The sequence below is a fragment of the Delphinus delphis genome, chromosome 11 (genome assembly GCF_949987515.2).
Source record: "Delphinus delphis chromosome 11, mDelDel1.2, whole genome shotgun sequence".
Classification (NCBI taxonomy): domain Eukaryota; kingdom Metazoa; phylum Chordata; class Mammalia; order Artiodactyla; family Delphinidae; genus Delphinus; species Delphinus delphis.
Window position 1 is genome coordinate 96,569,067 of NC_082693.1, and position 27,282 is coordinate 96,596,348.

General features: G+C 56.8%; 1 protein-coding gene across 2 annotated transcripts in view; it reads left to right on the top strand.

The window, feature by feature from the left end:
* Positions 1-26,847, top strand: part of MPPED1 (metallophosphoesterase domain containing 1) — a 77,130-nt gene extending 50,283 nt beyond the window's left edge. For both annotated transcript variants that reach the window (XM_060023991.1, XM_060023992.1), the window contains exons 4-7: positions 546-771; positions 19,273-19,388; positions 21,997-22,110; positions 24,463-26,847. In XM_060023991.1, the coding sequence (XP_059879974.1) occupies positions 546-771; positions 19,273-19,388; positions 21,997-22,110; positions 24,463-24,581 (575 nt within the window). In that variant the 3' untranslated portion in view covers positions 24,582-26,847. The remainder of the gene's footprint in view (positions 1-545; positions 772-19,272; positions 19,389-21,996; positions 22,111-24,462) is intronic.
* The last annotated feature ends 435 nt before the right edge of the window (positions 26,848-27,282 follow it).

Here is a 27,282-nt window from a genome sequence, read left to right on the forward strand (position 1 = left end):
TGACTTTGAATTCCATGGCAGTAGGGGTGGGGATGGGCAGTGTAATCTTTCCCGAGCGTAGGGTCTCCAAAGGGTTGACCTAGGCTCTGCAAAGAACTTGCAGTCCCTGTTAATGTGGAAACTAACAAGTCAGACCCCCAGGTGGAGGGGGCCTGAGACATTGAGGCTGGCGAGGCAGGCCTGGGGGCCCAGGGCAGGGTCTCCTTCCGGTGGAAAAGGGGCCCGGACAGAAGAAACGGGGGTGGGGGAGTCCTGAGGATGAGCCCGGGTCCACTGCAGCTCAGAGGCCCTGCAGGAAACTGTCCAGCCCCGTCCCGCTGGTCTGGGGGGCAGGCGGCCTGTCACCCAGCAGCGGCGGGGGCAGGGAGGCCACAGGGATGGTGACCAGGTTGCTGCCGCCGCCTCCGATCAGAAGGCACCTGTCGGCAGCGGGGGTCAGCTCTGCCAGGGGGTCCAGGGGCTCTTGCCTGCCCCCTGCCCCCGGCACTGTGGCCTCCGGAAGCCAACAGCGGGGCACCGTGTGTCTGTGTGTGTCGGCTCTGCAGGCAGCCTGCCCTACGAGTACAAGATCGTGATCGCAGGCAACCACGAGCTGACCTTCGACCAGGAGTTCATGGCCGACCTCATCAAGCAGGACTTCTACTACTTCCCGTCCGTGTCGAAGCTGAAGCCGGAGAACTACGAGAACGTGCAGTCGCTGCTGACCAACTGCATCTACCTGCAGGACTCGGAGGTCACCGTGCGGGGCTTCCGCATCTACGGCTCCCCGTGGTGAGTGTGCCTGGTGGGCGCTGTTCCGACCGCTGGCGACCGTGAAGCCGTGCTGGGGTGGGGGGATGGAGGAGGTGAGGCTGAGTGCATGGAGGGAAGAGGGGCTGGGAGAGGCCGCAGAGAGACCCGGGGCCAGCTCTCCCCTCATGCTGTGTGACCCTAGGCAGGTCGCTGCCACTCTCTGAGCCTTGGTTTCCCCATATCTTGCGAATAATTATATATGCTATACTGTCTCACGTATAGACACGTACTATTAGTATCCCCATTTTCCAGGTGAGGAAACTGAGGCACAGAGAGGGTAAGGGCCTGGCTGAAGGTCACACAGGTAGGAATGGGCAGAGCTGAGATTAAACCCAGGCAGTTTGGTTCCAGAATCCTTGCTTTTAATCATTATTCCACATGCTGGGAATGTCCCTGTTGTCTGTCCCTCTGACACACACAGACGATGCACAGGTGGGGGGGTGATGATTGATTAGCCAGGTTAGGAGAGGCCGTCGGAATTTCCCTGGAAGACCAAAGGCCTGCTTTACTGTATTGGGGACGGCAGCTGTTTAAATCACAAGTATACATCAAACCTTTGTTCCCTGCTGGGGACACAGAGCAATCAGACCTCATCCCTAGGCTCACCTGGCTAAGTGGGGATCAAGGTGAGAACAGGTCATGATGGGTCTGCGTGGTGGTCGGTGTGTCCATAGCAACCCCCGTGACGATGGTGATGATGGTGATTAAGATTGTGATGATGGTGATGGTGGCAGCAGGACATTCCTGAACGGTTACAGTAAGCTGGGCCCTGGGCTTAAATCCCCATAAGGATTGTCTCTACTCCTTGCTCAGCCTTGTGAGGACTGATATATCGTCCCCGTCCTGTAGTTGGATAGACCACCTGGCCCTTAGAGGCCCAGCTGGCAATGGCCACAGGGTGCCAAGTGCTGGCAGGGTGAGGAGGACACCCTACACAGGAAGGAGAGACCTCACGTGCTTGAAAGAGTGGTTTGATTCCGGAAGGCTCCCTGGAGGGGGTGGGGTGACCTGAGCCACAAGGGAAGAGAAGGGCATTCACAGGCGTGGAGGGGTAACAGGGCCTGAGGCTGCACCATCACCCAGAGCAGCACACGTAGGGAGGCTTACGGGCGATCTGGGGGGACCCGGGGCCTGTCCGGGTGCAGGGACTTCAGGGAGAGCAGCTGCTGACACAGTGTGGCTGGGGAGCCCTGGGGCGGCCCTGGCTGATACCACATGGTGACCACCTGCTGGCTAGAGGCTGTGAGGGGTTTAGGACATGGTCCCATCCTCCCAAGGCCTCCCCATGGGGCAGAGGGGAGATCCTGGGCTGTCCTGCCTTCCTTGAGCCCCAGGAGATGCCTGCTGTCATCTCCCTGGTCCTCGCTGTGTACAGGGTCTCCACAAACCCTCCCGGCGGCCTGTGAGGTCCTGATGAGGACTGGGGTGGGGGGCCCTCAGGGATGTGATGAGCTCGGGGCCAAGGCCAGGAGAGGGGAGCAGATGGCCGAGTCTGTCTGGCAGGCCGTGAGAGCCCAGACCTGGAGGGGAGGGCTGTTAGGCAAAAAAACAGAAGGAGGTCATTGTCAAAGGAGGAACCAGTGTGAGCAAAGGCGTGATGGTGAGCTGAGCACGATGGGAGGGGTGGGGCGGCGGGAGATTAGGCTAGAGGGTCAGGAGGGTCAGGTGCCAGACCGGGGAATCTGGACTGGATCTCTTTGCCCAGTGGTTTCCAACACCCTGTCTCCCCTGCACACCCACATACATACCCACACACACCCACATACCCACACACACCCACACCCATACACACAACATTTTGTTTAAAGTTAGATTGCTTAGAAGTTAACAGCACGGCTTTGGAACCAAACTGCCTGGGCTCAGCCCTTGACCTCACCTCTTATGGGCTGTGTGACCCTGGGTGAGTCACTTAACCTCTCGGTGCCTCCGTTTCCTCCTCTGCACAATGGGAGTGATGGGGCACCTCCTGCAGGGGGTGGGTGCAAAGATGTCAGGAGGGTTCAGCTGAGCCCAGTGGCTGCACCAGGCTTTCCGCGAATGGAGACATCATTCTTGTTATTTGCTATGTGGAGCCCCCTTCCATCACAGCCTTGCCCGGGACCCAGACGTGGGATGGAGGACAGCAGGGGGTGGGAGCCGGCAGGTGTCACTCAGTGTCCTTCCTACCCCACCCAGAGCAGCTCTGTGCAGCCCCACAGCTGGGCCCCGAAGAACCCCTTTGACGGCCAGCTCCCCAGGCTCCTGGCCGGGATGTCAGGCCAGCCCTGTGGTCCCCTATGCCAGCTGCAGGCCAAGAGCTGCCACTGCTGAGGCCTGAGTGAGGCCACTGTCAGCCTTGCTGGAGTCCAGCTGCTCTGTGCTCGAGCTGCCTGTGGTCTCTGCTTTGACTTCTGTGGCTCCAGCACGGGCAGTTCTGGACCTTTTAGTTGCAGGCCCCCCGGGGCCTGAGTGAGAGGAGTGCCTATCTTCTCCTTGACCCTTACCTTCGTCCCAGCTGGACGCACACCCCCGACCCCATGCCGTGGCGGGCCCAGCACCACCAGGCTGCTACACAGAGAAGGGACCCCAGGAGGGCTTGGTGAGATCCAGGAGGGCTCCCTGTTGGAGGGGGTATTTGAAGGAGGTGTGGGGTTTCCATAGGCGGAAGAGGCAAGGGAGGAGCCGTATTTCGGAGCCCCTGTGATGTGCCGGACCCTGCCGCACTCTTCTTGGGCTGTTGGTTCGCGGCCCTTAACGCCGAGAGCTAGACGGCACCTCGTCTGCATTCTGAGGTGCAGGCTGTGAGCTGGCATTCCGTGCAGCAGCCCTGGGTTCCTTTAGGCCCCGTCTGGGGCTGGGAGCAGGTGGTGTCATGTGCTGGGGAAGTTTCACTAAATTTCCCCATGTGTGAGCCAGTTGCCTGCACCTGCTTCCATGCCACCATGGCACTAATCCTGGGTTCCTTCTGCCACCTTCCCCCCTGGGACCTGCATGCCTGGGAGGGTGGGCCCCTGCCACCAGGCCCCCGGAATCTCAGCAACTGTAGCGGCTAGGAGGTTGGGTGGTAAGGGAAGGGTTGTTCAGATTGGGGTAACACCACCTCTTAGCTGTGTGACTCTGGGCAAGTGCCTAGCCTTTTCTGGTCCCTCTATACAGGGAAATGGTACTGCCAATCCTATAGGGGGGTTGTGAGGGCTGCGTGGGCCCATCCAGATGAAGGCCAGGCCCAGAGTGTGGCCTTGGAGGTTGGTTGTGGTTATTATTACTGGGAAGCCGCTGGGGTGGAGACCAGGACAGAGAGAGCTCTGTTCCCGCTGATACCTCAACAGCCCCTAGGGTAGGACCAGGCCTGCAATCCCCTCCTTTTACAGGAGGGTAAGTAGAGGCCCCGGTGAGGTCGTGGCTTGCCCAGGGCCACACAGTGGGTGGTTCTCCGGACTCTCAGTCTGATCCAAGATGGACGCCCTGTTATGAGCGCCTACTGTGCGCCAGGCGTGGAGCAACGTGCTCTTCATGTGTCCCTTGGTCCTCTGAATAGCCTCAGGGTGCACATCGGCCCTGTTGGCCCATTGAGACCCGGGGATCAAAATGATGTTCTCATGGCCTCCCATGGGTTGGTTAATTCATTGATCAAGCATTTGTCCCATGGCCACTCCGGGGACGTGCCATGGGCCAGACAGACGCAGCTCCTGTCTTTGCGGGGTCTTTACCCTCGTGGGGGACACGTCAGCCACCAATTCCTTGGTTCAACGAGAGCCACGGAGGAGCAGCTCTGGGAGCTGGGGTCGGGGAAGTCTCCCCACAGGAGATCCAGAGATACAAGCAGCTCTGGGAGCTGGGAAGGGTGTTCCAGGCCGAGGAAACAGTCCCGGCAAGGCGCAGGAGGCGCAGAGGGTTGTGGATGTGCTGGGGGCGGAGTGTGGCTTCCAGGGTCTCCGTGAGAGAGCGGAGGCCAGAGGCTGGGTCATCAGGCCGGGCTGGCGGCTGCCACGGTGGGTGGTGGCCTCACCCTGGTCTCCCAGCGCTCAGTGAGTCGCAGCTCCTGTAGCCCTGCGTCCTCAGCCCGTGGGGACCTGGTACATCACACCCAAGGCCTGGAAGGGGCACAGTGCTCGTGTGTGCAGAGCTGACTTTCAGTCACGCTTGTGCCCTGGACCCAGACACACCAGGGACGTCCCCACCGCCCTGACTCTCACTTCACATCTGACCTCGGCAAGTCACGTCTCTCTGAGCCTCTGTCTTCCATCTGGGCAAGGGGGCACCAGGGTCCTCTCTGTGGTGTCGTCAGGTGAAGCCACGCTGGGGAAGTGGCACTTATCAGTCCCCAGGAAGGTATTCCTGGCCAAAGAACCTCGTGGCCTGGCTGCCAACTCTGCCTGGCTCGGGGGGTCCCCACTGTCTGTCGAGGTTTAGGCTGGGCGAGCTCAGCCCCGGGCGCCTGGGCGTATGGCAGCTTGTTAGGACGGGATGGACAGCAAAGCTGGTAGCGATTATTATTAAATTCAGATGTTCAGGGTTTTCGTTTTCTTTTTCCCGTGCCCTTAACATATTGACTAACACGTGGAATACAGGCGACTTTCGCAGCATCGTAACACCAGCAGGCGGGGATCAGGGATCAGATAAACCAGTAGCCGTAAGTAACCTAATATCAGTGGTACCTGGGGCATGTGGGCAAAGCTGACCCGCGCTGGGGGCAGACCTGTTCTGTGTCGTCCTACAAGGCAGAGCGGGGACACAGAAGGCAGGTTCTCAGCAGTGTGGGAAGACAGTCCCAAAGGCAGGAGCCCAGAGGAGAGGCAGTGGGGCCTTACTGAGTGGTGAGCTGCCCGTTACAAGGGGCATGCAAGCAGAGATACACTGTGGCTGGGCCTGGTGTCCTCCCGGCTCCTCCCCCGTGCAGAGGGCCACTGTTTCTCTGCCTGAGGCTGATGACCCCTGTAAGCAGAGGGATGCATGGGCCTGGGGAGCCGCTGGGGTGGAGACCAGGGCTCTCAGAGAAGCCCTTTTGGCGCTAGACTTGGGACGAGGTTGGCCTTGATATTGAGGACTCACCAAAGCAAGCTCGGAGGAGGAAGCAGACAGCAAACTCACGGTCGCCATGTTACCTAAGTGTTACCGCCAGGGGATGCTCTGCTTGGGAGACTGGTGGGTCAGATTTGAATGGTTCCACTTCTTGTGAGACACACACTCGGAGGCACACAGTGGCCGCCAGGTGCCTGGCCCCCTACAGGGCTCTGGAGTCCCAAGAATGGGTCCGGCCTGGCTGTGTCCCCCGTGACAGGGCACCATCACCAATCCCATTTTGCAGGATGGTCAGAGAGAGAATAATTTTGTAATGTGAATATGTCCTATGCAATATTTTAAATGTACGTACACTAAAAGAATTGTGCTGTTTGTCTGAGGTTCAAATTTAACGGGGCATGTTGTGTTTCGTCTGGCCACCCGTATCCTGAGACAGTTGGGCTCTGCCTGTTTTTCGAACTTTATAAAAATGGACTCATGTGTTGTTCCAGGACTGCTTTTTTTCACTCGATATTATATATGTTTAAGATTCTTCCATGTCGTCATGTGCAGTTGTGATTGGTTCTCTTCTCAGTGCTGTGTAGGATTTCATCGTATGAATATATCACGATTTATTTATCCGTTCTAACCAGTTCCCACCACCCTTGCTTTGGGCCCATTATAAATAATATTGCTATGAACATTCCACACGTCTCTTAGTGCACATAGAGATTCAGTCCTGAATGTGCGTGCATGTGGACACACACACACACCACACACGCACACACCCAGGGACGGAGTGGTCAGGTCATACACTGTACAGCTCTTTGGCAGGGGTGAAGCCAGTTTTTCCCCTGTCAGCAGTGCCCTGCCTCACCTCCTTGCCGGGACTTGGTATTGTGGGCCTTGCAGATCGTACCCATCTGGTGGCTGTGCTGATATTTCAAGGTGGTTTTCATTTGCATTCCCTTGACGACTCGCGAGCTTGAGAATCTTGGCCACTTGGATTTCTTCTTTTGGGAAGGGCTCAGGTCTTTTGCCCATTTAAAAAGATAATTGGGTTGTCTGCCCTTTCCGTATTGGTTAGTAGAGATTCCTTATGTATTCTGAACGCAAGCCCTTCATCACATGTAACGTGTAACATGGCTTTTCCTCCCCTGTGACCGGCCTCTTCCCTCTCTTCATGGTGCCTTCAGCTGACTCAAAGTTCGTAATTTTGGTGGAGTCAGATGCGTCACTGTTTTTCTTTGCAGTAAGTGCTTTTTGTGTCCTATTTAAGAAATCCCGCCCCTGAAGTCATGAAGATGTTTCCTTATTATCTTCCCACATCTTCGCTGTGTTGCCTTTTATCAATATGCTTAGGTGTTGGGTCCACTGGCAGTGATCGCATTGATGGTGTGAGGTAGGGATCCCGTTCTGGGATTTTCCACTTGGCCTGGCACCAAATATGGAGCTCATCCTTCCTGGCTGCTCTGTGTTACCCTCCTTGCCTGGCACACGGGGGCTGTGTCTGGGCTATCGCCTGCTCCTTCAGCCCACCTAGCTCCAGGGCCACACTGTCTTAACTACTCCAGCAACCCATTTCTTTCATGTCTCTTTTCCCAACTAGAACAGTTGAGGCTCCAGGAGAGCAGGGACCTGACTCCAGGGCAGGCTGCATCACCACTTCCCCGGTCCAGTCCGGCATGGGAGGGATGGAGGGCTCACTAGAGCCGCCTGCTTGCACGGCCACCCTCCCGGGGCACCGTGACTTTCTGGAAGTCATCTCTGGGCCCCTCAGATGCAGACTCGGCGCTGAGCCTTCGCCGAGAGCAGCTTAGAGGAAGGGGGCGGGAACCATCCTCAGAAGAAGAGGAAGAACTCAGCTGTTACAAAATCCTAAGTGTTAAAAAAAAATTCCGTATACATACCGTATTCATTTATGGGTTTTGGATGCATTTTTTGGTCTCATTTAACTGAAAACGGCCTTGATTTTTTTTTTTTTTTTTAAGGAGTGAGGGAGGGAGTGAAGTTGGCACACAGCTAGTCCATCTGGTCTAATTACTTCTGGTATTTTGAAAGAAGACATCTAAACCTGCTGAGACAGGAAACTTTGAGAAGTGGTGGCCGGGCCGCTGCTGGGCGTCTGGGCGCGGAGCCTGAACCTCAGCTAGGAGGCCTGGCTGCCTCCGGGCAGGGCAGGGCCAGGCGGGCAGCCGGAGCCTCAGGGACCAGCTCTCTCCAAACAGCCAGGATGTGCTGGGCCCGGCTGAGGGACCTCAGGTCAGGATCTCGGCTTCTGTGAAATGACAACGGGACAGTCCCCTCGTGGGGCTGTTCTTAGGATTCAGAGAGGTCTTGTGCGTAAAGTTGCTTGGCACACAGGCATTCGACACACGGTGGTCCCACCTACCCCCAAACCTCTCCAGCTACTGCCTCGACTGCCCAGAGGGGGGGCTGGAGGAGGTTGTGTACGTACAGCCCGCAGGGGCTGCGGGCACAGAGAGGGTGGCCGCTGGACAAGGCTGGCCGTGGGTTCTAGCGTGAGCCTTTGACGGCCTTCCCTCCGCTTCCCGGTGTGCACAGAGCAGGCCCGCTGCGGGGGTGGGTGCGAGGAGAAGGCAGGAACTGAGCAGCCTGGGAATTTAAACTCTGTGCCCTGAAGGTGTGGGGCTCTGCTTCTTGATGTGGGAGTAGCAGCAGCACAGTTGCTCTTCTCACTGCTGACCCAAAGGCTCCGAACTTACAGCTGCTCCAGCTGCTTGAATTCTTCACGGCCGTGAGTGAGGTTTGGCCCTTGTCCCCATTGTATAGCTGAAAAGACTGAGACCCACAAAATGAAGCGACTGGCTTAAGGTCCCACAGAAACTGAGAGCCCAGATGCGCCGGGATGGAAGGATGGAGGCCCTACCCAGAACGGCAGACAGAGAGGCGCTAAAATAAAATGCTTTTTATTATTTTTATTTATTATTTTTTTTGCGGTACGCGGGCCTCTCACTGTTGTGGCCTCTCCCGTTGCGGAGCACAGGCTCCGGACGCACAGGCTCAGCGGCCATGGCTCACGGGCCCAGCCGCTCCGCGGCGTGTGGGATCTTCCCGGACCGGGGCACGAACCCGTGTCCCCTGCATCGGCAGGCGGACTCTCAACCACTGCGCCACCAGGGAAGCCCATTAAATGCTTTTTAAAAGACTTGATGAAATACATCTTTTTGCGAAAAAAGAATAGAGAGGATGAAATAATGAACTCCTAGCTTTTCCCTTGCTTCTCAATGCCTTTCACTGTAATGTGGTCAAGGGGGTGCCAGGGGAGCGGGATCCTGGCGGCGCCAGGGCCTGAGAGAGCCCGCGCTGCCCCGCTGTCCCCGCCACCGCCAGAAGCTGATGGGAGACCACGGTGAGCCCAGTTCGGACTGCTGTGTCCCGCACTGGGCTCCGGACCCTCTGTCCTTCTGGCTCTGCTTGAGGAATGGGTGGGCCTGGGGCTCAGTTCCGGCCACCTCACCCTTGGCTCTTTCTATTAAGAAAATCTTTTTCACCTCTTTAAAAAAATACTCATGTTTCAGTCTCTCTGGTAATTCTCCAAGGTGTTTGGGGTGCCGTAATTTGGGGTTGCCCGCTCAAGTTCTGCAAGGCTCTATCTGGGGGATCCTGGGCAGCCAGGTTTAGGGGTGCCCCTCAGAGAGGATGTCTACCCCAGTCTGTGGGTGCACCTGGCCAGGGACCCCCTTCTGCTCCGTTCATGGATTAGAGGTTCCTGGGCCCACGGGCTCACGGCCTAGGGAAGCCTGGGTCAGAGGTCCAGGGGAAGCTTCCCTCTGGTGGAGGCCTCCCCGTGGTCCGCTCTTTCCCCGAAGCCATCTGGGGACCCAGCTTTCTGGTCACAGCCGCTGCTGACCACCGGGGCCTTCTCTCTTGTTGCTTCAAGGCCATGAAGACCCGCGTCCCCTGGCTCAGAGGCTGGCAGTGCCCGGGCACCCAGCACTGTGCTTACTTACATTTCATCCTGCATTTCTAGGTGGTTTCAGCACAGACCGTGGCCTTGATCTGTTCAGACAAGAGAGGCCAAGGCTTCCCCTCCCCTTCAATGCCTGAAACCCCCGTTCAGCAAACTTCCCATGAGACCGCTGCGCAGTGGTCCCACCTGCTCTGCCTTTCACTCTCAGCAGGACAAGGCAGGACTGTTTTCATCCCCGCCTTACAGAGGAGAGAGGTGAGGCGGGGCGTGGGTTGGTCAAGCGACTGGTCCGAGATCTCAGCTGTAGGCAGAGCTGGTGCCAGGTTCCCGCCCAGGTGGGTGGAGTTGGGGAGCTTGCGGGGGGCGGGGGGGTGGCTGGCTTTGACCTGTCTCATCGGCTGCTGCTTCCCAGCCTGGCCCTGGCCCCGTCCCTCCTGCAGCCCCTGTTGGGCTGCAGAACCACAGGGGGCTGGCCTTGGGGGCCTAGATCCCTGGCCCCGTGAGCGCTGGTCGGAGCATCACAGAACCTTAGAGGTACTTCCCTCCCTTCCCGTCTAGAGCCCAAATCGAGTTGGGAACAGTCTGTATCTGTTCCAGACAAGCTGGGAAGCCGGCTGACCGCGAGCCCTGCCCGAGCCTCGGTGCCCCTCGTTTGGTCCTGTGACGGGGACACGACAGGCTGGGGAGGGTCCCCGAGGGACCCAGCAGTGTCCTCCACCAGTGGTCGCTTCCCTCTCCTCCCTCCACCGGATATTATACCCATCAGCCTTAACCCATGACTGGCAGTTGACAAATTTTGATGGAGGGAAGAAATTCCTCGTGTCTGGACCCACACGGTGCTATCCCTGCACGAGCGTGTGCACACACGCACATGCAGACACATGCCGTACACACGCACACACACACCACATGACACACGCACACACGAGCACCCATACTCTCTCTCACGCACGCTTTTTCTCACCTCTCTCACACTCAGCCTCTCTCACACGCACGGGATTTCTCTTCTGCTCCTTTCCCATCCTTGTCTTCCTTGATTTCACGTTGTTGTTTTCTTTCTAGAAGGCCCTCGGCACACACGCGCGCACTCTTCTACGTGAGATTAATGTTTGCACCGAGTCCTCTGCCTTCTCCCAGCTGCAGAGGAGTCCCAGCGAAAGAAACGATGAATGATTCTGCGCCTCGGAAGGGTGGGGGAAATTCATTAGGAAAGACAAAGGACCCCGTTCTTTGGTTCCACTCGTCTTGCTGCTGACTTGCCCTAAGTGTGTGTGGGGCAAGGTGTGTGACTGACAGTCCTGGGGACACGTCGCTGCTCGTCCTGGCCCTGCCCCCTCGCTGGCAGCCACAGCTCCCCTGCTGTGGCAGCGTCTCCCCCAGACTCCCGCTGGGCTCCCAAGCCCGGGAGATGCAGGGAAGGCGTAAGGCAAACCCGCCTCCACCAGAACCGGGACGTCCCCAGGAATGGGGGCCACCTGTGGGGTGAGGAGTCAGCAGGAACTCTCTCGGGGGACCCAGGCGTGTCACTGACGCTGAGCCTTGGTTTCCCTGTTGCAGATGGGAGCACAGCCTCACTGGAGTGCTGAGAGGGTCCCAGGACACACATGGGCCAGTGCCACGTGTCATCCTCACCTGAGATGCTCTCAGTGTTGGCTGTCTCTGAGAGAAGGCAGAGGCTGTATTTGGCTCCGTGGAAGTGGCCCCGGAAAGCCTGGCCTTTGGGGGAGGGGGTACTGGGGCAGGAAGAACAAACAGATGAGGGTCAAGATGAGTGCTCTATCTGCAGCCGGAGAGGGAGTGGACCTGGTCAGGCTTGTCTGAGAGCTCAGGGGCGGGCTGGCTGCTGGTGGGGAGAGGTCCCTGCCCCGCCCACACTGCAGCTTTCACCGGCAGAAGGAGAGGCGGAAGCGGGAGAGCACCTGGTCGGTGGGGGGATGGGGCGGGCCACTGTGAGAGGCTGTTCCCTGCCACCTGTAGGGCAGCCGCCCCTGCCCTCACCTAGGGAGCGGGCTGCCTGGGGAGGCAGGGAAGGTCCCCCAAGGGCGGTGAGTCGGGATGCAGCCGAGGAGGTGAGCATCACCTCTGAGGCCTCATCAGTGAAATGGGCACAGGATTCCCCCAGGCAGGTCGTGGCAGGGTGAGGGGGAATGGGAAGCTCAGCAGATGGTGAGAGTTCTGGTTCTGGTTGTGGAGCTGGTGGTGGGTCTCAGGGCTTCATGACAGCCAGGGGCTCTGGGGAGGGCTCCTGGGGAGGGTGTGGGGAGGGGAGGGTTAATGCTTAGTTCTTCCCACCTGCCTGCCTGCGAGGTAGAGCACCTGTCAGTTCTTTCCATCATTCATTCATTTGTTCACTCATTCAGGCACGCTTTGTGCAAACCCACCCTGAGGTCCACCTGGGCCCAGCCATCAGTTAGGCAGGATGGATTCAGGGATGATTTGACCCAGGCCTGCCCTGAAGGAGCCTGTATAAGGGCACTTAGAGCAGGGAGGGTCACTTGTGCTTGGGGATGGAGGTGATCGGGGAAGCTTCCTGGAAGAGGTGGCCTTTGAGCCAGGCCTTAACAAATAATGGGTCATGGACTCTGAGGAGAGGCTAGGAAGGGCATTTCAGATGGCTGAAACAGGATGAGCAAAACCCAGAGGTGGGGAAAGGCTGGGCCTTGTTCAGGAAACAGGATTGTCGTGACTGGTGGGTGGTGAGCTCACTGGGGAATCTGCGTAGGCTGGTCCGAAAGGTGGAATGGGGCAGAGCCGAAGACCTCCGCACGCCAGGCCATGAGGCTCGGGCTTGTCCTGGAGGTAATTGGGAGCCATGGAAGGTTTTGGACTAGAAGAGTAACAGGGTGGATGAGAGGTGGGGCACCAGGAGCCAGAGTGCAGCCAGGCTCAGAGGGACAGGCAGGCAGCTGCCACTGAAGAGGGAGAACCTGGGGCCCAGCCGCCCCAGCGGCATCCGGGTCAGCGGCCCACTGGGCACAGGATGCAGGAGCCAGGAACCCTGGTCCAGGTCCCTCTGGCCTCCCGAGTGTCCTCAGACCCATGACTTCTCCGTGCCATCATTTCCTCATCTCTAAAGTGGGGGCCTCCAGACAGCTTTGTCCCGAGGATTAACTGAGCAGAGGGGTGAAAGTGGCTGGTAAAGTGGGCTTTGCTGAGGAAGGTGGGCAGGATTCCTGGTCCTGTTGCCATCACTCTGGGACTGAAGCAAGGGCACAGGCTCTGGAATCTGCTGTCTGGGTTGGAGCCCTGGCTGTGCCACTTGGTTACCGGGTAACCTTGGGCAGTTCTCTGTACCTCTGTGCACCTCAGTTTGTGCCTCTGTAAAATGAAGCAGTGATGGCAGTCGTCCCTCGGGGTGGGTGTGAGGATTTGGAGGCTCGTGGAGAGCCTTTGGAGCTAGGCCTGTGTGGGTGTCCCCTCGGTGACCCCTTGGCAGGCGGCCTCTCAAGGGGGCCCCCCTCCCCTGGCCTCTGCCCTCAGGCGTTGCGCCCTGGCCTGGGTGCACCACTGGGCCCAGCTCTACCCAGGACACCCTGGGCCTCCTCCACCCCCATCCCTGGGAAATGGGGTGGCCATACTCCAGGCTGATTGAATGGCCCCTGGTACACCCCCTTTCCCGGGGCGTGTGCCTTACCTGGGGAGATGGAAAACCCAGAGCAGGGGAGGCTCTGTTTCAGCCGTTTTCTACAGACAGGCATCGCCCCCCTCCCGTCTGCCATTAGGGAACCGGGAATTCACGCTCCAGGGGGAAGCCGTTTAATGATTGGCCATGAGGAGGTCATTTATATTGGCTAAGCGGGCCTAATTAGACTGGATTCGAAGGTTACCATAAGCGCAGAAAAAAGCTGTTAAGGGGTTAACCTCGGAGAGATTACATTGTATTCACCGCTCTGTTAAAGTTTGAATTAATTTTTCCCATGGGTTTGTTCACATTCTAATTTTCAACTAAATGAGACATCTGTTTCAGAAAAGGAAAATTTGCTCTGGTTGTCATGGCAACTATCATTCTGTAAGGAAATTATTCCAATGGTTACTTTAGAACAGAAAGACAGAAATTCAGGACATAAAGCCGCCTGCCACGGCTCTGTCGGAATTCTGATCCATCCGACCTCCTCGGGGTCTGTGATGTGTCCCGGACGGTGGGTGGACGTCAGGGCTCCTGGCCCTCAGGGCAGTGAGGCTGCGTCCAGGCGCCAGCTGCACTGGGGATGGGGACCGTGGCTCTCTCAGCGCCCACCGTCTCAGGCATTCGTGGGTCTCAGCCCACGGCTGGCCCCAGGGTGGGTGGGGAGCTCGGGGCCAGGCTGGATCCGGGCTGCCTGGATGACAGGCCCTGTGAGCCCCCGCCTGCCCTGACCTCTGTCTGGAACCCCGAGCAGCCTCGCACTTCACCTCTGGCCCCAAAGGGCCCTGCTGGGCGAGGAGAGAGGGTCAAGTGACCAAACACAGGACGCCTGGGACGTTGGGGCCGACTGCGCCCTCGGGAAGGGCTGGTGCCCCCCATCCCTTAGGCTCCCATTCCCATGACACAAACCTGGATGGACGTCACGCAGGAGTGGCCGAAGGCTTTTCCAGACCCTGGGGAGTGAGGTCACCCAGAAGAGTCCGTCTCTCCCGCTGCTCTAGCCCTGCTCTTGGCCGCCCCTGAGAAAGGCCTCCCCACCTGCGGGCCGTCCTGAGAAATGTCTCCTCTGGACGTTTCCATGCATGACCTGACTTTTCCTCCTCCCCACAAATTTCAGTAAAGGCCAGAACATCCCCTTTTCCCAGTGACAGAGCTCCTGGGAATTTGGAGGCATTTTTGCGATGATGGTGCAATTTCATTCCCTTACACCTCCTCCCACCCACTTTCTTTCCCTCCCCTCTGTGTCAGGCAATGGGTGGGGTAGAGCATCGAGCAAGAAGCACCCCCCTGCCCTCATGGGGTAAGATCTGGGGCCATAGGCATCCTTATCCCAGTTTACACGGTGAAAGAGTCTGGGTGCGTCCAGCCCAGGGGCAGAGCCAGAGTGTCTGATGCCAACTTCCGTGCCCTTGAGCAACCCCTCCGGGCATCCCAGGGGGCAGGGTGGATTCCACCTTCCCAGGATTTGAGGTGATGTGTTTCCAAGAACCACGGAGGTATATCTATGGGGAAACGCCACCCCCAGAGGAAGGCTCGTTAGTACTGGAGGGGGACGTAGGCAGGGGCTCGTGTGGGTCAGCTCCTGGGGGTCTGTGGGGTCTCTGATATGTTACAGAGTGTCTTTTCCAAAAAGTCACTCCTTGCTGTGGCTCATGGGAGCTCACAGACGCCTCCTCTCCATGCTGATGAGGCCTTGTCCCCTCTTGTAAATATTTGATTAGGTTTTTGAAAAATGGATGCTGTGTTTGGAAGGCAGCAGAAAGGCATTGCTCCTTTTGCTGACAGGCTGTGGGCTTCCGGGGGGACTAGTGGGCTTGGCGTCATGAGCAGCTTCCAGGCTGCTGCAGCCTTCCCTGCAGGGACCCCGCCCTGGCTTAGCCAAAGTGGGGCTTTGAGTACGCCCAGGGTCTGAGGGCTTCAGAAATTGCAGAGCTGTGAGCTCAGTATGTTAGGGCTGCCAACTGCTTTTGACCAGGAACCGTGGTAGGAAAAGCATTTGTTTTTTTACATTGTGACTCAGTACACCCTTATGTGGGTGTCTATTTAAATATAAATATATTTAACTGAAGTATCCCTTCCGTGCTATGATGTACTCTGATGTTGTCTATTCTTTATTTCCCCCTTTTCCTTTATTTTTTTAAAATGCTGTTTGACCCTTCAAAATGCAGTTTGAAAAACCCTGCCCTGGGCCAAAGGTTTTTCATCCAGGTTCCGTGAGTGGGTTTCAGGAGGGGTCCATAGTAATGATGGTGATGATGATGGTGATGGTGGTGGTAGTGGTGATGGTATTGATGATGGTAATGATGATAATAATGGTTATGATGGTAGTGGTGGTGGTGATGGAGATGACGATGGTGATGGTGGTGGTGGTGACAGTGTCGATGTTGGGGATGATGGTGTTGGGGATGATGATGGTGATGGAGATGAGGGCAGTGGCAAAGCATTGGACCAGGCACCGTTTTAAGCACTTTACATGGATTAATTGATTTAATCCTTTCAAAGCCCTGTTGAGGCAAAGGATATTGTTATTATGCCCATTATACAGATGGGGTAATTGAGGCATAGAGAGAAGTTAAGCCACTTGCCCAAGGTCACACAGGTAGTTAGAGGTGGACCCATTCTAACCCAGGTCCCTCTGATCCCAAGATTCCCTCGAAGGTGGATGTAAAATTGTGTGTGTGTGGAGACGTTTTTCTGCAGAGAGAACCCTCAGCTTTCTGCAGAAGCGCAAAAGCAGGCCTGAGTCGGGTGTGACTGAGGGAGTAGGCGGCTTCCGAGGGACTGCCCAGTGCCACCCACCCAGTTGCCCTCCCCGGCCCCGGCCACCTGGTCTCGTCACTAGGTGGGCACTTCCTGTGGGTGGGGATCCCTTGGGACAGCCCAAACCTGGGGGTGCAGACAGCTCCTGTGCGCCTGCCCCTTCACTGTCTGTTTCTCCTCTCACGGGCCCAGAGGACAGATCCCCAGGCCCCCACCTGTACAGGTGGTCCCCCTGGAAGCCACTCATGGCTGGGTGTGGGTGAACCCCATCCCCCCACAAGAACAAGACAGGAGCCACGAGTCTCCCTCAGGATCAAAACTTAGGCTGGTAGGGGCGTGGGGAGACGGCGGCCTGGCGTATTCTGCTCATTTTCAGTACGTTTCCCTGGGTGTACCTGGGGGCTTTCATTCCAGCGTTGGGGATCGTGTTCAGCTTTGAAGTTTTGGCTGCGATTCCAAGGCAACAGGAAGAGTCCTGTTCGACCTCCCGTTAACAACTTCATTCATTCATCCAGCCCTCCGTCACTCAACACCTTTTGTTAAACAAACATTTGCTCCTCCCCGGGCAGGTGCCCGTCACTCAGGGTGGGAAGGAAGATGGAGCACAGAGGGCTTGGAAGGATATATGTGGCGTGGGGTCAGGGGCAGGCAGGAGGAGAGGAGGGACCCGGCGTCCCAGGCGTGGGTCACGGACAAGCAAAGCCTGGCAGCGGACGGGATCCCCCAGGTGTCTGAAGTGGCGAAAGCACCTTTGACCCCAAATGACCAACCAGCATGGCCACTCACCCTCTTCCTTCACAACCCACGTTCCAGGATTTGGCGCTGCAGGCTTGACGGCAGCTGGGAGAGAGGGTCAGATCTGGGTTCCAGAATGACTTCTTCACTGACCACTGTGTGACCCTGGGCACCTCCCTTCCTCTCGCTGAACCTCAGTCTTCCTGTCCAGAACCTGCCGTGGTGGGACTAAAGCGGGGTTCTCAAATGCTGTTCCATGGAACCCCTAGGGTTCCACAGAGGTGCATTGGGTGGCTGCCAACGCAGTAGAGACGTTGGGTCAACAGCTAGGGGTGTCAGCCTCCCACGGAGGAGCTCCTGGGCCATGAGAGGGATGTTAGTGGCAGCTCTGACACACGAGAGGCTCTGAGTGTGAAAGGCCAGCCCCACGACCAACTCGTGCAGAGTATGTCAGCGAATGGACATGAGGTGCCTGGCCTCACGGGGCCCAGATCCCTGAGCCAGCTCGCTTCTCTGAGCCCCTGGGTCCTCATCTGAAAAATGGGAATAATCCCAGCCCTTAATTCACAGGATTCTTTTGACAGTTAGATAAACTTATCCCTATAATGTAATTAGATGACGCCTGGCAAAAAAAATAGGTGTGCGGGAAATGCTGGCGACAATTTTTAGTTTCTACTCCCTGGCCCTCAGTCTCCTCACCCATAAAACAGAAAGAGAGAGACCTGTCTGTCAACCTTGCTGCGGGTGTGGAGGTCCCTGGGGCGGCAGGTGGGGAGGTGATGGTGGTAATGGCGATTATATTAGTTTCCTAGGGCCGCGTAACTAATTATCACAAACCGTGTGGCTTCAAACGACAGGAATTGATTCTGTCGCAGTTCTGGAGGCTGGAAGTCTGAAATCAAGGTGTCACCAAGGTTAGTTCTTGCTGCGGGGACTAAGGGAGGATCTGTTCCGCGCCACTCTCCCAGCTTCTGGTGGTTGCTGGCAGCCTGGGGCTCCTTGGCTTGTAGACACATCACTCCAATCTCTACGGCCATTGTCACGTGGCCTTCTCCTCTCTCTGTCTGTGTTTGCACGTGATCCTCTTATAAGGACACAAGTCATGAATTAGAACCCACTCTAATCAGGTATGACCTCATCTTGATTCCATCTGCAAAGACCCTATTTCTAAATAAGGTCACGTTCACATGTACTGGGTTGATACTTCAACATATATTTTAGGGGGGACACAATTTGACCCACCACAGTGATGATAGTAAAGGTGGTGGTGTTGGTGGTGATGATGGTGCCTTTGTAAATGCTAAAGAGCTGGGTTCATGTGGGGAACTTATAATGACTTAGGCCTAAGGGCTAATTCTTAGTTGGGATACTTTTGTTGTAAATGAAAACCCAATTCAAATGGCTTTCTGTTGGCCCAGGTAACGGAGAAGTGCAGAGGTATGGTGGGTGTCAGGGGCGACTTGATCCAGCTGCTCCCCTGGGTCATGTGCACCAGCCATCTCCCTTTGGGACAGTTTAACAGGTACTGACAGCTCACAAGGCAAGAAGCTCAGTGGTTTGTATGCAGGGATGACAGTGTTCTTTTCTCTCATCACTGAAAGAAACGTCTGGAATTCCCTCCAACTGGCAGGTTCTAGGTCACATGCTCACCGTTGAACCCATCGAGGGGAATGACTTGCACTGATCAGTCTAGGCCCGGGTTGGGCGACAGGTAGGAATTCCGTTAAATGGCCTCGGTCCACCCAGCCCTGACCTTAATGTTGGGGGTGGACTCAGCCCGGTGGAGCCCCTGCTGGGAGCTTTGGGTAGAGGCGGGAAGGAGCATCTCCACCTGGGACCCACTCTCTCTTGGGTGGGGCTCCACCTGCCCCAAATGTAGGAAGGAGGATTGGTGGAGGAGCATTCTCCCACCATGGGGACAGGTGAGAATGTTCTCTGAATTTCCCTAGAAGGGCTTGGAACAAGAGAGCCCTTTGGCAGAAGTTGATTTTCTTTTTCACTTTCATTTTCAAAAATTACATAGATAGGGCTCCCCTGGTGGCTCAGTGGTCGAGAGTCCACCTGCCGATGCAGGGGACACGGGTTTCATGCCCCGGTCCGGGAAGATCCCACATGCCGTGGAGCGGCTGGGCCCGTGAGCCATGGCCGCTGAGCCTGCGCGTCCGGAGCCTGTGCTCCGCAACGGGAGAGGCCACAACAGTGAGAGGCCCGCGTACCGCAAAAAAAAAAAAAAAAAAAAAAAAAATTACATAGATAATACTTGTTCATCATAGAAAAAGGAAAAAGGCTGGTCAAGTCCAGGTGAATCCACACCTTTCCCTGGACGGGAGGTTCTGGGCATCTGGCCAGCCCTGATGGCCGTTTGGCACTATGGCCTGCTTCTCCTGCCATGTCATTGCCCCCACTCTCGGTGGCCCTCTCTGACCCACGTGCTCTCCTCCCACAGGCAGCCCTGGTTTTACGGCTGGGGTTTTAACCTCCCGCGAGGCCAAGCGCTGCTCGAGAAGTGGAACCTCATTCCCGAAGGTGTAGACGTCCTGGTAACCCACGGACCGCCACTGGGTAAGACTCAGCCGGCCCCGCCTCGGCTGGCCGGCCCCGCGCACGCCTGCTCCTGCTGGGGGAGGACGCAGGGGGTGTGGGTGCTGGCAGCGGGGGCGGAGCTGGGCTTGTCGACGGGAGCTGCGGATGGGCTCTGTTCTGAGTCCAGCTCGCTGGGGCACCAGGGACAGGTCACCCCGTCGTGGCTCTTATTTCCTGAGCACCGACTGTGTGCCGGGGGCTCGGTGTGTCACCTCACAGCCGCGTGGTGAGGTCAGATCAGCTGCCCCTTTTATACACGTGGTACCTTGGAGCTCGGGGAGGTCAAAAGGCAGGCTGGGCCCTTGACACTCCAGACCTGAGTCCTGGGGGCTGAATACCACCAAGGTCACTCTCACCGGGCCCATCCCGTGCACCCCCCCACCTCACCGGGCCCCATCCCGTGCACCCCCCCACCTCACCGGGCCCCATTCCGTGCACCCCCCCGCCCCATCAGACCACGCATCCCACAGTCCCCAGGGCCTGTGGTTCCACCGCCAGCAGCTTTCCTCCCCGGCCCCTCGGCCCCACTCTGGCCAAGCTGATGTCACTGCTCGCCTGGTCTCGGCGTTAGCCTGCCGTCTGCCACCCAGGCCCCTTTCTCAGTCCCCCCCCCCTTTCCTCACACCCTGCTTCCTGTCCCTCAGCTCGTCCCTTTGATTCTGCCCCAAACTGCATTCCAGCTCCTTTCTCTCCTCTCCACCACTGCTGTCCCCACCTTGTCCGTGCCAGTGTCTTGTGTCTCTTTGATGACCAATGTGGTCTCCTCACTGGTCCCCCAGCTCTGAGTCTTGCCCCACCCAGTCCACTCTCCTCACGTCAGTAGGAGGGAATTCTCTGAATGGTCCGTTGTACCATGCCATCCCTCTATAACCCTCTGTGACTCCCTCAGTCCTAAGAATGAAGCCCAACTCCCAGCAGTCCTGCCCAGACCCGCCTCTCCCCCCACCAGTGCCTCCACCAGACCTGTCATCACTCCCTTGGTGTTTGGGGCTGGGCTGGGCCGGGCCATGCGGGACCTGGAGCCAACCCGATGCAGTGCTTGCCTTGAAGGCTCCAAGATGCCGGGCAGAGGGATACCGAACGGCCAAGCCCAGTGGGACACGGTCAAGGATGAGGGAAGCCTGAGACAGAGATCGTCAGAGGGGGCCTGCAGAGGCTGACAGAAAGGGTGGTCTCAGCATCGGGTCTGGGAGAGGCGGGGAGGGAGGTGGGTGCGGGCAGGGCGTTCCCGGTGGGAAGGGCTGTCAGGTGAGGCCCAGTGCAGCTCCAGAGTCATTCGCTCAGATACCTGTTCAGGGAGAAGCTGCCCTGAGCACCTGCTGTGTGCCAGACGCCCAGCCAGAGCCCTTGGCGCCTCCCTCCACCCTCACAAAGGGCTGAAATGAAGGCTTTCTTACCCCCATTTCCAAACGGAGGGAGCCCCGAGGCCCAGGGCCCTGACGTGGTTTAGGCGTGACACGTGGCTTCTAGTGAGGCTCTGAGGCAGGTTTTTTTGCTTCCTCCCTCCCTCCCTCTCTCCCTCTCCTCCTTCCCCCCTTTCTACCCCTCCATCCACTCCTCCAACAGCATCTTCTGGGTTCCCGCTCTCTGGATGCCTCACCACGCCTGCTTCACACACAACACACAGCTCCTGTTTCGGGGGCGCCTGTGTACTCAGCCCAGCCCGTTGTTGGATGAATTGTTGAATGTGGCACAGAGAGGTTAAGTGACTTGTCCAAGGTCACACAGCCAGTAGGTAGCAGAGCCCAAGTGTCTGCTCCAAGCCCGTCCCCTGCCTACTCCCCGCCTCTCCCCTCTTCTTCCTCCTCTTCCTTCTTGTTTCTCTCCCTCTCTCCCTCCTTCTTTCTCTCTCTCAGCTCTAAGTCAGGTCCATTGCAGCCTGTCAGATTCTTTGAGTGGCAGGATTCCTCTTCCCCTTCCCAGCGGTTGTAGAAACCTGTTTCTCCCGCCTGAGCAGAGAGGGGCTGAGATGAACCGTAGTTGTATGCTTGGAGTAATCAGTCATTCTCCTGTGGTTTGTGTAGCCGTGTGAGGAGAATAAGCCACCATATGGGATGGCTCCGGGAGGCTGGCGGCGTGAGCAGACCCAGACACGGCCCACGTGCTTGAGGCTGCAGTGGATGAAGAAGTTCATTTTCATGATTTTGCGATGTGTGTTTAGAAAGTTTCCAACATGGAAATCCTGCTCCCGTGGTCCGCTCTGCTGCCACCTGCTGGGGTGGCCTTGGGCCTCCACTGTCCCTCTCCGGCCTCAGTTTGCTTCTCTCTGCAATGGGTGGATGCCAGTCTTGAGACCACTTTGAGCATGAATGGTCTGGGGGGCTCACAGCTGTCGAGACTGCTCCCTCCCCATCGTGCCTGGCCTACTCGGGCTTTTATACGTGGGCTCTCCGTGCCGCCCTGCAGGGGAGGAGAAGGGGAAGCAGGGGAGGATGAGGCTGCAAGGCCCCAGGCAGTGCAAGCTGGAGCCAGGCTTTCCTCCCGGAGGCTGAGGCAGGGCAGGGTGGGTCCAGGGCCACTGTGTCTCTGAGATTGCAGAGCTGCGGCCTGGGCCCCGTCATCGCCCTCCTGCTGTCTCCCCTGCCAGGCTTCCTGGACTGGGTCCCCAAGAAGATGCAGCGGGTGGGCTGCGTGGAGCTGCTCAACACGGTGCAAAGGCGCGTCCAGCCGCGGCTGCATGTCTTCGGCCACATCCATGAAGGTCAGCGGGGGTGGGGGCCTTACCTGCAGGGGGGCGGGGCGCCTCATTGGCCCTTCAGGGGGGCTGTCTCACCTCCCTTGAACCCAGTCACCTCCCCCCTGACCAGAGGGAAATAGCCCATTTCCTACATACACTTCGTAAATGCCTGTCCCCGTGTCGGCTGTCAGTTAGCTGTTGCCGAAATGTTTTATCATAGGAAGATGGAAGAAAAGTCTAGCAAGACTTAGAAATAAGTTTTACTTCCTTGGAGCCCTGCAGCTCTGCTGTGCCTCCTCCGCCCTGGGAAGTCTTCGGAGATGGCTGGGGGCTTTTTGGAGGAGGGGACATTTGGATGTGACACGGAGGAGGTGTTCGAGTTGGGGGCGCCCTGGGAGCTCCTTACAGGACAGGTGGCCCGTCTTGTTGCTCACATCCCTACGGCCTGGCATGCAGTAGGTGCTTAATGGATGGGGAGGGCTGCCTGCCTGCCCAAGGGGCTTTATTGGCATCTCCCCCCCGCCACCGCCCCCCACACACAGACAGCCGTGAGGTTCTGCCTTCTGTCCTGGGGGCAGGACCCCTTGCTGTGTCCACATCACCTGGGGAGAGTGGGCAGGGTGGCCGTGAAGGTGACCGGTGATGTCGGCTCCAGCCGTGACTGCCCCGGCCTGTCACTGCACAGGGCTCACCTCGTGAGACCTCAGGCTTCCTCACTGGAGTCTGATTTCACCAGTTTGCTCCTTTTGAACCATTATCCCACCTGTCCAAGGCTTCCTGGTCCCATTGTCCCCTGCCAGGAAGCACATGGTTTTCCCCCAAGCTTGTCTCCTGGCCTCCTGAACCTCTGTCTGCTTTGGGCCAGGGCCCCTGGGACTCACATGGCTTGGTCCACATCCGATCACTTTCCTCTGCATCGCGCTGTCAGGGGCAGGCGTGATCAGACCTCTCCAGCCCCAGGGAGCTCACAGACTCCTGGGCAACAGATGAGCCATCAAAGGCAGACTCTGAAAGGTCGTGGGAGAGATGGACAGCTCTTGTGCTGTGGGATAATAGTAACGGCTGTCATTTTCTGTAGACCTACTGTGGGCGTGTAGTGCCCTCAGATGCAAGGTTGTGTGTGATCCAAACCACACCCCTGCATGATTGTACAAGAGAAATGCAGGCTCCAAAGGATGGGTAGCCTGCACAGAGGAGGGGAAGTGTCCCTTTTGGTTTGGAGGTGAGCTGAGCTCAAGGTTGAGGAGGATTCTGACCAGTAGATGTGGTGGGAAGAGGGTATGTTTGGGGACAGAGGTGAGGAGAAGAAAGTACATGACAACGATGGTGGGGATGATAATGATGGTTACAATGATGGTAGTGATGATGGAGATGGTGATGATGACGGTGGTGATAATGACAATGATGGTAATGATGATGGTGATGGTGATAATCATGGTGATGGTGATGGTGATGATGGAGGTGGTGATGATGGTGATGTTGGAGGTGGTGATGATGATAATGGTAGTGATGATGGCGATGATGAGATGGTGATAGTGACAATGATGGTAATGATCATGATAATGGTGGTGATGATAATGGTGATGATGGTGATGGTGATGATAGAGGTGGTGATGGTGATAATCATGGTGATGGTGATGATGATAATGGTGGTGATGATGGTGATGATGGAGGTGGTGATGATGGTGATGATGGAGGTGGTGATGGTGATGGTGGTGATGATAGTGATGGTGATGATGGTGATGATGATGGAGGTGGTGATGAAAATGGTGGTGATGATGGTGATGATGGAGGTGGTGATGGTGATAATCATGGTGATGGTGATGATGATAATGGTGGTGATGATGGTGATGGTGATGATGGAGGTGGTGATGATGGTGATGATGGAGGTGGTGATGGTGATGGTGGTGATGATGGTGATGGTGATGATGGAGGTGGTGATGAAAATGGTGGTGATGATGGTGATGGTGATGATGGAGGTGGTGACGATGGAGGTGGTGATGATAATGGTGGTGATGATGAGATGGTGATAGTGACGATGATAGTAATGATCATGGTGATGATGGTGTACGGTGGTGATGATGGTGATGGTGATGATGTCAATGATGGTGTCTCACCATGTGCTTTCCAGGCACTGGGCCGAGCCTGTGAATTATTATCTCATTTGCTGCTCACAGCAGGCTTGGGAGGAGCATCTGTCATCGTCACCATTTATAGATGAAGAGCCTGTACTGGATGGTTTCAGTAGCTCGCCCCAGACATCTTCAGCCCCTTGTGGCTGAGTTCCCTCTGACTACCACACTCACCAGACCACCCTCACTGCCCTGGGTCCTGGTGTCACCTCTCAGCCCTGACAGCCGTGTGCTTACTTTCTAGGGTACGGAGTCATGGCGGATGGGACAACCACCTACGTGAACGCATCTGTGTGCACCGTGAACTACCAGCCCGTGAACCCACCCATAGTCATTGACCTCCCCACACCCCGGAACTCCTGACTGCCCCCACGGCCCCAGCGCTTCCCACCCGCATCAGCTACGTACACCTAGCTGAGAGCACGGACCTCCAACCCCCCTTCCTTTCACGCAGACAGCCCGTCCGGCTGCGGGGACCAGCCCAGCAGGCGGGCTGAGGCCTTGGAATGAAGAAAATCACCCCTGACTCTTCAGCCTTCTGTCATTTGGAGTCAGGACCCTGCAGGTCCGTCAGGGGTTCTGTGCTCATCGCTGATTTCTGCGTGTCCCTTCCGTGTGTTCCTTGTTAAAGGACCTGCTACGCTCGTGGCCCTGTCCTGCTTGGGAAGTGACTGAATCTTTATCCTTCTCCGTTGGACACCCTCGTGGGTTTGGGAAGCCGCTGCTCTTGGACAGATCCTGGGAGTTCTGGCACAAAGTCTCCTTCTCACCGAGGGTCTGTGTGGCTGCAAGCCTCAGGGCTCGGGGGTGGGAGGGTGTGTCGTAGCCTGAGTGCAGGCGGCCCTTCCGCTCCGTCCAGGCATCCAAGGGAACGATCAGGGACGTCTCAGGAATCGGGCCGCACCTGGCCGGGCCGACCAGCCCTTTGCTTCACTGATCCCCCGTTTTCTTCCTGTGGGCATTTTTGCTGATGTAAACTGTGGCCTGAGCATCCCGGGCACCCGCTCGGAGCCTGGACTTGGGGGGTTGTTTCTACGGAATGAGCCTGATGAGGGCCCAGGGCCAGCTGGAGGGTTCCCAAGTCCTGGATGCCCCTGGTCCCCTGGGGGCTGCGCTGCTCTGCAGAACTCAGAAGGCTGAGGGCTCTGCGGGCCGAGGCTGCCCTGCCCCCTGTACGCGCCCATATGGGTGTGGACACACACACACACACACACACACACACACGTGTGCTCACGCCCCCCTTCTTAATTTAATAAAGTGGACCCCGTGGTTCTCATCGCCCTCGACTGGGTCCTGTACCCCAGTGGGATATCCCTCGCCCCTCGGATTTTGGCTGCCGTGCCCACAGCCGAGGGAGGCTAAATGGTTCACAGTCGGGCTGCCATGTCCCTGGGTGCCAGCCGGCGGCCCCCACGGGAAGCTGGCACAGAGACAGAGATGGGCTTCGGTTCCGGCAGCTCCACCCAGGGCGGGCTTCTTTTTCTTCTTTAAATTAGGACTGGGGGTTGGGCTGTCTCTGATGGACAGAGAACCAGCAGGGCCTCGTTGGGGTGACCAGTGAGGCAGGATCAGCACGTGCAGGGTCAGATTCTGCCTTTATTTAAAATGTGGATATTTTGTTCATCATAGATCTTTTTTCCTGCATTAATTTTGATTTTTAAAAACATTGCATTAAAATAGTATCATTTATCTCCATCTATGAGCTTTTTGGCGCCCCTTAAGTTGTACACCTGAGAGGAGGGCCCTGCTCACCTCCCCTTAGTCCCAGGCCTGGGACCAGCATTTAATGAGCCCTTTGCAGATATGATCTCATTTCCAGCAGTCTTGCAAAGTGGGTACTGCTGTCCTCCTTTTGGAGATGAGGAGATTGAGATCAGAGAGGTGAGGTAACCTGCCTGAGGGTGCACAGCTCAAAAGAGGCAGAGGCAGGATTTGAACCTTGGTCTCTGGCTTCACAGCCCCTGCTCTCCCACCACTCAAAGCTCCTGCCCTACAAGGCAATGCACGGTCCAAGGCTCTTTTTTTATTAAGGGTCCTATTCAGCACCTGTCTGGTTCATTTCTCATGGAGAGCCCCTGGAGTCTTGGAGGACCCTGTTCTCTGTGCCCAGGATCCCAGGAGACCATGATTCCTTCCCTACTCAAGTGGGGCTCCCCATGGGGCGAGGGGCACCATCCGGGGAGCCCAGTAGCAGCACCACGTTGGCCGAGGCCGGCTTTGCTCCGCAGGGTGCAGGGTTTCAGGAATCCTTTTTGGCCCAAGTGGTTCCTGGTAGCCGGGGATGTTTACAGGGTCTCTGGGGACACCTCTGACGCACGGCATGTGTGTGAATGCGTGGGGGGAGAGGACTCCAGGCCCTTTCAGTAACCTCTACTGAATTTCTATGCGGACCAAGAACTATAAACTTAAAAAAAAAATGTTTTTTTTCCTAAGGTACCTTCAGAATATGGTGTATTTTTATGTGGAAAATAAAAGTTATGAAGGCAGCTGTTACTTTAAAAGAAAATTCATTAAAAGTCCTTGAGGTATGAAAGATGATGGCATGCTCCTCAATCATTTCGGCATAACTTGATTGTGGCTGTAATTTTTTTGTCAAGCATGTCAGACAATAAAGTCTTTGTAAAAAGAAAGAGAAGTCCTCCGGGTGCCTCTTCCTCTGTGTCTCCGGGTGTCATGTGGGGCATGTAGGGGAGGAGTGGCGTCCTCCTGGCCAAGTCCTGAGTCCTGGACTGAGTTCAGAGGCCAAAGACCTTCCGTGTGCCAATAACTGGCATCCTTCTGCTTGCTCCAGCTTCCCTCAGGGGTGGTTGGCACGTGCAGTTCTGTGCCTTGTTGTGTTCAAATTGCTGGAGCACCTCGTCCCCCCAAAACAGAATATCTCGAAATGGCCTTAGCTCTGGCCTCTTCTCGGAGCAGCAAGTTCCAATCCAGCCCTTGTCCAACTAAGGGTCCTGGTGTTGCCCAAGAAAAATACTGGCAGGTGTAACAACTCCAGTTCCAAAGCTCCCTGTGCTGTAGCGGTTCGGCCATTTTCATCCATCCATCAACCCATCGATCTATCCAC